At 43.0% G+C, this 12,585-nt stretch overlaps 2 protein-coding genes across 2 annotated transcripts; one reads left to right on the top strand and one right to left on the bottom strand.

Moving 5' to 3' along the window:
- Positions 1 to 2,866: 2,866 nt before the first annotated feature.
- On the bottom strand, positions 2,867 to 5,526 carry LOC118425734 (arylamine N-acetyltransferase, pineal gland isozyme NAT-10-like). Its single transcript, XM_035834792.1, has 3 exons — positions 5,363 to 5,526; positions 4,506 to 4,823; positions 2,867 to 4,250 (listed from the first exon to the last, which is right to left on the bottom strand). The coding sequence occupies exons 1-3, from the start codon at positions 5,476 to 5,478 to the stop codon at positions 3,839 to 3,841; spliced, it is 846 nt and encodes a 281-aa protein (XP_035690685.1). The 5' UTR covers positions 5,479 to 5,526; the 3' UTR covers positions 2,867 to 3,838.
- A 657-nt stretch (positions 5,527 to 6,183) lies between these two features.
- LOC118425704 (probable cytochrome P450 CYP44) lies at positions 6,184 to 12,445 on the top strand. Its single transcript, XM_035834744.1, has 10 exons — positions 6,184 to 6,436; positions 7,005 to 7,236; positions 7,943 to 8,142; positions 8,573 to 8,777; positions 9,026 to 9,188; positions 9,571 to 9,737; positions 10,459 to 10,537; positions 10,954 to 11,116; positions 11,632 to 11,675; positions 11,986 to 12,445. Exons 1-10 carry the CDS (start codon positions 6,211 to 6,213, stop codon positions 12,091 to 12,093), a joined length of 1,587 nt encoding a protein of 528 aa, XP_035690637.1. The 5' UTR covers positions 6,184 to 6,210; the 3' UTR covers positions 12,094 to 12,445.
- Positions 12,446 to 12,585: the final 140 nt, after the last annotated feature.

Below are 12,585 nucleotides of genomic sequence, written 5' to 3'. Positions count from 1 at the left end.
TATGACTTTCCTTGTCGTAGAACCTGTAATGGGTAGATGGAAATGATCTGTTATGCACTTCAGTTGCTTTAGCTTGATTGATTTGAGACCTTTGGTTTTAGCCAGTTTGCACAAGTTTATGTCTTCAAACATGACAACATGACTGCAGTCAATACTTAGAATTAAAGTATACACTGTCTTTCGAAGGGCCTGCATGCCACTCGCTTTCCTCATCCATCGCTTCCATGTCAGTGACCACAGATTCTGTGCTTTCTTGCTGTCTTTGTGCTGCTGAAAGTCTTGTAAAATAGCTTGTAATCTGCTTGGCTGTGTGCCACTCGCTGGGCTGGAACAACCGCTTGCCATCAGATTCCCTAACGTGCTGTGCACATCTCGTGGGCCACTTGCACAGCACCAGCTTTCTGCCCAGACGTAGCCCCCGATTGAAAATGTCAGTCAGATAGGCCTAAGTTTTCATCTTGTCTGACATCCGTTGGCCGCATTTTCTCGTCCGGATTGCCCAGCCTTCATTGACAACTTGGTAGGACGCCCAATCCGGATTCTTCTCCTTGTGACTGTGAGGATAGGCCAGGGCCATGAGTAGGGCTGGATACCGGTACAATACCGGTTTTCCTCATTACACCGGTCCAGAAAAACCGGACCTGAAAAAAATCGATGGACCGGATGTTGGACCGATTGAAAAATGAACTGATTATATGATCAGGCATCCACACGTTTTCAGGGTTATCGGTCGAGGCCAATAACAAGAGCGAAGCAGAGTACACTCTATAGTAATTTTACCAACTTTTACAGTCACTCGTACAGAGGTAGTTAGCCTTGTAGGATTTTTAAAACACCAGTGGGAGTCGAATACTACACAATACAGATTTTTTTCAGCAAAATGGACCATTGTTTTGCGTATCGTCCATTCACAAGTTCTCACATAATGAATCAGGTTCAGGACTGGACCTGGACCTGATCCTCTGGACCTGAGCCGGACCTGGACCTGAATTTTCTGTACTGGTACCCACCCCTAGCCATGAGCTATTGCAGTCAGAGCATGAGCCCACTGCTTGTTCTGTTGTACAATGTAATAATACTATGTAACGTTGGACTCCCGCTCCAGTTCTTTAAAGTGTTCTCCAACGTCTTCTAGCTTGTTGGCTGAGCTGAAGGCTGTCATATATCCTGGCTCAGGGCAGCAGAACAACGCTGACTTTGACCAACTGCTGATGTTGTGATGTAACTTGTGACTGTGGGGTACCAAACGGTGATGTGTCAGGGGTGGAAGGTCATGTATCTGTGGCACCATGGCAAAGTTCACCACTTCTCCCAATCCAACACCAAAGGCTCTCCAGACTCGTACTAGTATGTCTCAATCAGTTGCAAACAAGAAATTGTTCTATGACTTGACACCTTCCCATTTTTGCCTTGCACTGCTCTTAGTTTGCTTCACCTGTTTGTGCCACCGCAATTCTACAGTCCTCTATGCCTCCATGGGACTCCGACGCTTCTTTCATGTCTTCAACGGTCAAGACATCATGCATATATGTTTTTCATTGACGTACCGTCTTATGAGTCTTCATTGATGCTATCTTGCGGTCACAAATGTCCTTGCCTCCTGAGGGTCTGAGAAGTCTAAGCGCAGAACTGATATGCTAGTTTTCTGACCGATCGCTGGCAGAGACAACATCAGCAGAGAACAGTGATAGCACCCTGCAATTTCTCAAAAACACTTTTATTAGTAAAAGATTTTCGGACTTGACGGTCTCAAGTACACTTTGCAGAATAGCACAGACAGCTGACCAGTCCTGTCGGCAGTTGTTGAAAATGTGGACAAAACAGTCCACATCATACTTGCCTTCATCGCCCGTCGTAATTACTGCAGCCATTGGGATCCATAACTCTATACTATAAAGAACATGGGACTTTTAATTCGATAGCTCTTAATTTATCATTCCCCAACCCACCTATCGCACATGCAAAGTATGCGCAGAAGATTGCTGACCGAGTTCTTCTCACTTCTGCCAGAGTTCTGATGCAATGACGGTTAGAGTATATCATGTACGTGGAGACCTGATAACCCCCATGCAGAGCCTCTTTTATTAAGTACCACATGGTAAATACATAATCATTATGATTCTGTAAGTACTATGTACTATTTGAGGACTTACAGAGCAACAAATGTGGGTAAAACCAGCATAATTCATTTTCAAGTAGCCTTATATCCCCCATACAGAGCCCCAATAATTACTTGCAATTAGTTGAAGCATTTTGACAATTAAGCAGTGATCCTACACAGGGACACCAAAAAGTTGCCGTCCATTAGCCCATAGTGAGCAGTTATTACCTGTTTTAACATAGTCAAAAACCTGGAAAATCCCCATAAAGACCCCCCGCTCACGGCTCGTGGTATACATGGCCCAATTAGACGACGCTTGATTTTCAATTAGTAGATATTCCTCTCTACAGTAAAGGTAAAACCATTCATTTAAATTGCTGGTTGTTGGAGAACAAGCCCCTTAAAGATCACAGAAATTCAGAGAGTTGAAAATCGTATTTTCATTGGTTCTGGTAACCCCCTGTAACACCCTCTTAATTTCAATACTTCATCTTCAAATTTTTGTCAGTAAAACTTAAGAAGACATGAAATATGGGAATATAAAACTTTCTGTCATATCTTAATCAGAAGTATCAGAATAGCCATCGCAATTTCAGTAATTTACAGTCATCAATAGTTTGATTTTGGAGGGTCTCAGAGGGGGGCCCCAGAACGCCATAACGAAAAATAGCTGGAGGGCTTTAATCATATGGCTGTTCATAGTTTCCCATACCTATCACACATAAAAAGTTTGAGTTGATTTGGCCGACCCCCATCTTCCGACCTCTGCCTGGTTTTGCCTGGTTTTCTCCTGCAATGACTCTTAAATCTTTAAGAGAGATAGGATGGTGTGGCTGTGTAGATCGTACGAGGTTGCAAAATATTTTGTTGGGGCAACGACCCTCAAAGGAGGCTTGCACCATGTTGCACGTACATGCCCATTTACGTAAAGCTTAATCAGCCGTTTTGATCCCACATAATTTGTAGCCTCAAAATTAACGTAGAACGTAATAGATACATTCTGCATGGAAATTAGACCAGCTTGTTGGAATTTCACGTCAGCTACGTTTCTGAAATTTAGCATTGAGGGCCCCCTTATCAAAGGGCATACCCCATTCCCGTATGGCGTAGGCAAGCCATTTTACATTCCCGCAATTCGTGGACAAAATCTATTGCATAGTACGTAATCTTTTAGCGACATGGCAACAATTTATTTCCAGAATTCAGTCCAGGGGATGAGTTTTCACAAATCGCTACCGTTTAATAGCTGTACTAATTGTACCACATTGCGGTTATGTAACTTTTATATTATATAAAGTTAACGTTAGATTAGTTATTCACAAATTTTGTAAAGATATCAAATGCAATTATGTGCACTTTTGTTTGTATTTCTACATGAGCAATAGACAATCGTGTTACAGTACACTTGATGGTACTTCAGCACCAAGGATAAGGTTGGGTATTCTATAGACTAGGCACTTTATATACAGAGAAGCTCGATATCAAAATTTAACGTGACGATTCTGAAAGCAACCGTGTTTGTATTTTAACATGAATAGTTGAAATGTCCCCCCAGCGACCAGGGGGACCAGGTCAAGGGACTACGTAGGTAGGTAGGTAGTTGAAATGATCAACACAATCACATTCCAAGACGACATCAAGGGAGAGGAACTGAAGAGCCATTGCTCCTGACAGACTTGTAGAAACGGTTATCTTTAAAAGGATGACGAGTGTATCAAACACACACATCCCTCTTCTTCACTCTTTTACTGTAAGATGATTTTCCACTTTGATTCCGAACGTGTCCCACAGAAGCGCCAGAATGTCCTTGTCACTGTCCAGAACTGTTGTAGTCTTGGTGAGGTGGGTTTCACAGTACCGTGTTGTGATGAGCTTCCTTCCGATGTAGGTGACCAGACCATCCGCTAGGTGGAGCACGCAAAATGGTCTCCCAGTGAAGAAAGGACTACCCCGCTGTGTCCAGCTGCACATCTCAGAGAAGTCCTGAAGTTTGTGTTCTTGTAAGGTGAACTTGTACAGCACCACCCACTCGCCAGATTCGACCATGTCGTCCTTCTGAATTCCGCCAGGAGCCGCTTCGTAGTTATCGGCATCCAGCTGGGTTTTACTCTTTCTTTGCAGAAACCACGTATCCCCTTCTTGTTGAAGCCTTCAAGACGGAAACAAGAGTACATTCATGTTGTTTACTGGTAAGGGCAAGTTGTACCTACAGGTCAAATAGAATGTTTTATCCAATTCATGTTCTTCAGAGAATGAATCAAAGTCGTCACAAGCGCACGACCTCAACATTTCACAGTGCAAGCCAGCCTTTTTGTATGAGTTTTTTTTTTGAGAAAGGAGGGTTATCATTTAACGTTAACAGCAAAATAGCTATCCTCAACCTAACACGCGCCAGTACCGTTACCTGTATGTCCCGGTGACGTCAGGGTGTTCCCGGTCCGGTACCAGACGAATGGGCGTGCGGAACAGACAACCAAACCCCACATCTGTAACCCAGCTCTCTCCATCTATGCACACCACGTTGATAAGATGGGCCTTCTCAGGCGTGAATCCCTCTGGGTTGTTTACCTGCGCTGACAGGGTTTTCACGTTGAAACCGAGCTGACCGAGTAGCCAAGAGAACAGGCCGTTATTCTCGTAACAGAAGCCCCCTCGTCTCTTCACCACAATCTTGTTGTAGAGAAGCTGAAGATCAAGTACAATCTCCTCTCCACAGTGGATGCTGTACGGAGAAATATCGAGACAAAATACTTTAGTTTTGTATCTTTTGATATTTCGAACTCGAGGTCAGTGCAACTTAGTTACAGAGAGAAGCGAACAGGTGTGATGATTATATACGTAAAAGAATTTTCATGTTTGCTCTTGTCTTTTCGGTTTGGGGCCTAAAACCGATCACCTCCATGTATGGAGTTTCAAGGGCTAGCCTCAAGCGTCACACATCTGCGCATAAAAGAAGCCGAGACTTAGCCTGGGTAGTGGGTACCATTCGATTACTTAACTAGCTGCCATGAAAATATCTGGACAGCGAGTGCAAGGAGCCCCGGTGGTATTAAACTTTGAATCAGGGCAGCGAGTGTAATTAGGAGCCCCCCATGATTACCATGGTACCCAGGCTAGGGGCGACTCGGTGTGCTACACTGAAACGCCAGGCCACACTGCATGAGTTAATAGCTATCATAAAAGCACTACGCTTTGCCCAGGTTTGAGGCATGGCCAGTTAATATGTCTCTATATGTCTACCATTCGTTCCTGTTGCTGTACCTGAGGTTCTCGAAAGGAACGGTCAGCATGTGCGCCTGGTGGACTCGCAGGGTATCCAGGGTGGGGCTGGTGTCGCCATGGTAACCTATCCGTGACAGGTACTGTCTCACATCCATGGTGTCTTCAGCTGTTCGGATATGGACGGTGAGGAGCGCTGTGCGGTATGTGAGACTGCCCTGTGGGGAGGACGACCGACGGGAAGAGTCCGGTTCTTCCGGGTGCCCCTGTGCTTATGGGTTGAAAGAGCAAAGGTCAAGGAAGGCGTTAATGCTTGCTCACTGAGCTCCAGTTTGGGTGACATCTCTCTAAGTCTAAGTAAATTGAGACACTTCGAAGCAGGACCAACATAGCATGCCACATACCACCAACTGTTTCTTTTAAATTGGCATTATAACTACATGGAAGAGAACACGGAAGAAAATGTTGCTGAATTTCAGGCACAACATCGGCAGTGGCCATCAGTGAGACCTTGGAATCAGTCAATAATCCAGAACATGGAACCAAGATCAACCAAATCCTTGAAGAAACATTGACGAATCGTATTCATGTTTTTTTCCACAATGTACCATCCCATCTGCACGATTATCGATTATATATCAACCTAATAAAAAGCTTAAGTTTGCTATCATCGGGACCAGTGACCCAGAACTGTGACAGTCAGTGATGTCACGTAGCTGCCATGGTGCCTGGCCTCTGGGGCAGGTCAGGTGAGGTGAAAAGGCTTGCATCTGCACTGTATTGTGACTGTATTCAGATTTGCATACGCCATAGTCTAGGACGGAACAGCGAGTTTCAGCAATATTCCACAACAGTATTTAACATCTTGTAAAGTTATTCAGCGTCACACGATGTCCCATATACTGAAGATCGCAGGTAGGAGGACAGCTGTCCGCCATCAACTGAGGCTCCCAGGTTTTTGGAGGTTTTGTGGACGTCAGGGTGTCCGGGGGGCCGCTACCACAGCCACTGCTGCTGAGCAGGTCGCCCCGGAGGAGACCGTCCGGCCGTTTCAGGAGATTCCCGGTCCGAAGGGGCTCCCTTTCATCGGCACAGCGCTGGACTACAGTCCGTTTGGTAAGCACAGTTGAAAACTATGAGTCACAGTTGTATCGGGGTATCAGTTTTCGTACAGCCATAGGCCAAGTATGCTACATTCACAACCAGGGTTCTAATTATATTCATTGTTCTAACATCTGGTCTTTGATTCCATGCCTCGACTTTGAGTTGTTATTAGATCTTCAATATTACGTTGCTTGTAAGCTTGATACGACGGTTAAACCACCGTTTGGGAATTAGACGTTTGAGTGATTTCAGACAATAGTATGACAAAATCATCTATTCAGTGCCTGTTTCAAATGTAACATCGAGAAGACACCGTACGCACGTTGACCTGGTCAACGTACGTACGTACGGTCGGGTAATCTTCAAGTAGATGCTCGGGCGAAAGGGTTTGCCATTTTATAGCTGCTTCGTCTTTAATTTTTGGAAATTAATCTTCACAGCATTTGTACACAGCTTTATGTTTTCTTGCCCTTTTCACAATTGATCTTTGTATTGTATCTGCGTCGTTTGAACTGTGGTTTGAAATATGGGGATATGGTAAACACTGCATTGCAGCATTAGGCTTTACTTAATGTTACAGGGCGTTTCCCAATTCACACACAATTGGGCAATTCCGCAATCGAAAGGTACAAAACGCACGGCAAGATCTACCGGGAAAAGTTGGGTCCGGGACGGGAGATGGTGTTCGTGTGTGACCCGAAGGACATCGGGACGGTGTTCCGGAGTGACGGGCGGCTACCGGAGCGACCCCCCGTCAACTCAATCGCCACATACCGCAAAATGAGAAAGAAGCCCCCGGGCCTTGGAAATCTGTAAGGATGATTGATGCATATACTAGAGACGACGGCCTCATACCGCCGTGAAATATTTAGAGCTTTTGTAGTTTTATCCACAATTGGTCATAGAATTACATAATCTATGAATGGTTATGCGTTTATGAAGGTTAGACATCCAGGTAAACAATATTTAAATACAATTCAATCTCTACAGCTGGATACTAGTGCGTTAGTAGGGGGAGATTGGGAGGGCAACATCCAATCTTGCGAGCCATCATAGATGTCTGTGTTGACTGCTGTAAGCTTTTCTTGCTTACAGTCACCACGACTAAGTGTATAAAGTGATTCCTACATTCATTCATTGTCTACCGTCATGAGTCAAATGCACCTGTCCTTGGTGCTGAACACCCACACTAGTAAACACAAGTATACACACCTGTCTCTTCACAGTGCGTACACACTTTTCCCTAGCTATGTAACAATCCCTGAGTATCAGAGTCAGAAGAAACAAAGTTGTGATTCTTCAGTGTGCCTTTACACCTTTCAGTTTTGGTGGAATGTTTTAATCTATGAACCAGCAATGTCAGTGATTGCAAATTTGCTCCGAGTTGTGCATCGGTATTTCTGTCAGAGGAACTGAACTTATTGATCTCTCATCATAGAACATGTTTATCAATTTCCGCCCATTTGTTTATCGACTTCGTTCCTGCGTGTTGTAAACATTGCTCTTTTCCCCTCACAGAATGGGTGAAGACTGGCACCGCGTCCGAAGCTCCGTCAACAAGGAAATGATGCGCCCCAAGTCCGTCGGTGCGTACGCTACCATGCAGGACGATGTGTCCAGAGAGATGGCCGAGCTGATACAGACTGTGGTGCGGAAGGGCGACAGCGGTGGCCAAGTTGATAACTTCATGAACTTAATGCATAAATGGGGACTTGAATGTGAGTGTTACCCGTAACCCGGCCCGATGCAAATCACGGTAACTCAATGACAAGCCAAATATCTTCCCCTGCTAAATCAAGTTGCCCCAACACTGCTTGAGGGTTTCCAATGCATGTATATCTGAGAGTAACCATCGTGAGAGGAGGCCGAGTGTTTGGGCTGTGGAGGGTAACCCAAACCCAAACTTCAACGGTACCGGTGCACACTCCATGTCCTTGCTCCGCGACAGTGGTAGCGCACGTAAAAAAAGTATTAAAATGGTCTAGGTTTGGGTTCGCATATCTAGCTCATAATCCTATAGCCTATGCGAATTTCGGGATTGGGCGTTATTTCCGGATATTCCTCGCTCAATGTAATCCGCCACGATCAACAAAAAATATGCTTAGTAGAAGATTACGGCCTCTCTCACATACGGCGTCTTGTTTTCAGCTTTGAGTCTGGTCATTCTGGGTAAGCGCATGGGTTGTCTGACCCTGGATCAACTGGCTGAAGACTCTGACGCCCAGCGGATGATCTCAGCGGTACTCGAGTTCTTTTTGTATTTCGGGAAGCTGGAAATGTCGCTTCCCTTCTACAGGTATTTCAGCACACCGGCATGGAAGAAGTTCGAGACAGCCATGGACACAATGAACAGGTATGCCATCAAGATAGGGTTATGTCCTGTTATTGCTTTCGCTAAGGTTATGTTTTCGGTGCCGTTTGTGTGCATTTTTGTACAGAATAACCCAAGAAGCTGTAGATTGATCATTGTTGCATTTGGTAGGTGGATAGAGGTCAGATGATTGGTCGCTAGCGGCTTTCAAAGGTATTGCAGCGGAACGTCTAGTTTCGATATCTCGTGTTCTGGACATGCTATGCTTAATATGGTTGTGGTTACACCAGTATTGCAGAAAAGATGATCGGAGAAAAGCTGACGGAACTCAGCAAACTGGAAGAGCCACCACAGGAGACAGATTTTCTTTCCAGCCTCCTGTCCCAGAAAGACATGACGTTGGACGAGGCGGTGATGATGGCAATTGAGCTGTTGACAGGTGCTTTCGAGTCGGTGAGGCACTATATATTATTATCGATACCGATGAAGTGACCGACGAATCTTTAACGAGCATATACTTCAGATAAACTACATTTTACCATATCCTCGATCTTACCAACATGTATACCCTTCTTCATGTTAAATGGCAAAATTTCTTTGACCACGTGACCTAATCGAAGCGTGGCTTCGAAGTTGTGGGCCAATGGTGCCGGGAAGTTTGTAAATAAATGAAAGTAAATGAAAAACGTAGCTCGATGTGTTCCTTGGTACGTCGTTGTTATGAAATTCTGGCCATTTAGCATACAGAATCAGTTTACAGTTTAAAATAATCTGCCAGATGAGAGAAAGATTAAGCTAGCTGCTTTTCACACAGTATTTTGTTTCATCAACGTAGACGGCTAACACCTTGGCCTTTAATCTGTACTGCTTGGCAAAAAATCCCGCTGCACAACAAAAACTGTACGAGGAGATCATGAACGTAGTTCCGCCAGGACAGCCCATAGACGACAGGGTGTTGAACAAGATGTCTTACCTTCGTGCTGTGTTCAAGGAGACATCAAGGTACACAGTTTGATTTCGACCTGTACTGATAATCTGTATAGAATCTGTACACTTTGTAACTCCAAAGATATTGAAAATGAAGTTCATTTTGTATTGGAGTGTGAGTTATATAGTGATATATGTAATTCTTTTATTAATGCCCTGAATTTTGATACACGAGCTAAACAGTTAGTAAAAGATGAGCTTTTTGTATACATAATGAAACCATCTGACAACATTGTACTGCAAAAACTCTGTGAATTAATATACACTTGTTTCAAGAAGAGGAAAGAGACATGTAAATTGTAGAATAGAATAGCATTACATATTTGACTATTTTGTAAACGATAAATGTACTTATAGTGTAGCACAGCCTTAGTTGTTCTGTCTCTCCCACTAGACACTGTAAAGATTCTTTACAGAAACGTTTTATGTAACTACTGCATTTAGCCCATATGGGCAAGGACATGCAAATAAAGATCATTGTCATTGATAATGCTACTTGAATTTACATATCGCGTCAAATACATCGAGTCAAATATGTAATGGAAACGGTACATTATTATGTTCATGTGGATACCATATGCTTAAATTCTTTGTCAGCCTTTCTGTCTTTTGGTTAGCCTGGTATCCAGCCGTATTATAGCTCCCGAGTCTCTTCCCGAGTCCTCTCAGCAAATACTAAAGTATAGTCGGCTGGATACCAGACTATCTTTTGGTTGTTTTGTTTCCGTGAATGCAGGCTTTACCCGACTATCTTCTTCAATGCAAGGACCCTGACCCGTGACGTTGTGCTGTCAGGCTATCATGTACCTGCAAAGGTATGATTTACAAAAGCTTTTCATATCCTTGTCAAGGTTAATATTCAGACGGCAAATAGACCATTTTCAAAACTCGTTGCCAAATTTCTATTCTGATTGAGCTCAATTAGATAAGGGGGGCAGCGCTTTCGCCCAATTCACGCACGTTCCCACCAGATCCTGTTCCTCTCTCTCGTTCTCTTTCGTTCTCTCTCGTTCTCTCTCGTTCTCTCTCTCTCTCTCTCTCTCTCTCTCTCTCTCTCCAATTTGCTGTTTGAATTCGCCCTCAAAACTGCTGCAAATGATGAGCACCACACTCACCCTCAATATCGGCTTGAAAATAAAGGGATAAGGATACGATGAAAAAATTTACTTGTCAGGACACAAGCACAGGTACATTCTGAAATTGTGATTTTGATGTTGTGATTTTTTTATAGACGCAGATTATTATGGCAAATAACGTCATCAGCACACTGCCGGAGTACTATCCGGATCCAGAGGCATACATTCCGGAGAGGTGGCTCCGTACTGAGTCTTCAGCGGCAAACGTTCAGGCATTCGCCTTACTGCCTTTCGGTTATGGAGCAAGGATGTGCGTGGGTAGGTTTCTCCCTGTGAAGAATAGATCTGTAAGCTAAATGAATAGTAGATCAAGAAATGATTGTCTTCATCAGCAAATAAGGACAGGTTCGCATTTTCGTGCAAAATCGGGAATAAAATGTAAGTAGTATAACGTTAGTCATTGACCGCAAAATATTTAATTTTACTCGTCTTGGTGATAGGCAGAGCCAAACATATTGAGAGCGGAGTCCAAAAGAAAAAAAAATTGTAGTAATTAGGTAGTGCGTACCACGTTTCATGTATCATTACTTGAAATAAAGCTGTTGAAGCCCATAGCATAGTCAGGAAAGTCGTAACTGTGTCGATGGTTATGAGTTATGACTGCACTGAAGCTAGTTTAATTCACACAAAGGCTTTCTGATTGAAATTAGAAGATACTCTGCGAAAACCATATGGGTTTCCTGTGAGGCGATATCACTTCCGAGGGAAGATGGAAATCTTAAGAAATATTTGTCAATTTCAACGCTTACATCTCCTTAATTTTGCATCTTCAGGTCGGCGCTTTGCAGAACAAGAAATATTCCTTGGTCTGATCAGGGTACGTGTAAACTTTGACCATCTAAGTTCGGCGAAACATTAAGTTATACTAACTAATTTGTGGGATACCGACAAGATACGAAAGATCGTAATAATGAACAGCATTATACAATAAGCAACATAGAAGTTGCCTGGTACATGTATTCAACTAATGAATGAAAAGAAAGAAAAAAAAGCGAACAGTATCATTAAACATTTAAGATTCTATGACACATTCGAAAGGAATTTTCCGAAATATAATCCGTGAACACTTTCGTGCCGTAGAATGACATTGCATACCCCTAGTAAACAGATTTTCTCCTACCACACAGATCATCCAAAAGTTTCATGTCGGCTGGGACGGAGAAGATATGAAGCAGATTTATAAGATCTTCAACACACCAGACAGAGATACGTTCATCTTCCGAGAGAGGGAGTAGACTGCGTAAAATAACTTAATGAACAGATAGAGTAAGGACCAAACATAAATATTGTATACTGTAAACTTATATTCTAAGATCTAAGTAACACTCATTTCAACTAATTGTAAATAATGGTGATCAATTAGTACATTTTATGAATTACTTGCTCTGTAAATGCTGGCATATGTACATTGTTGATCAGTCGGATTAACTCAATTTATTATGCTTTGATCTTGTTCTTTGCTTAATTATGCGACAATAAATTTGTTACTCGTTTCATGGTATATTTCTCTGTTCCTCTGTTCTGTCATTGTATTTCTGTTGATTTTTGTGTCAATGTATTAGAAGACAATAAAGATCATTTTAAATTTATTCGCTTCATGACATAAATGTTGCCTTAACCCTGCTCTTATGTGATGAATTAATGTGAAAAGTGTATAAACTACAGAAAGAATAGCTGAAATATCAAGTTAATTGTGGTTCTAAATAAAGTCAAAGAATGGAACTTAC

The sequence above is a fragment of the Branchiostoma floridae genome, chromosome 11, assembly GCF_000003815.2.
Source record: "Branchiostoma floridae strain S238N-H82 chromosome 11, Bfl_VNyyK, whole genome shotgun sequence".
Taxonomy (NCBI): domain Eukaryota; kingdom Metazoa; phylum Chordata; class Leptocardii; order Amphioxiformes; family Branchiostomatidae; genus Branchiostoma; species Branchiostoma floridae.
Note: the sequence above shows the minus strand (reverse complement) of the source record. Positions and strands in the feature narration are given on the sequence as shown.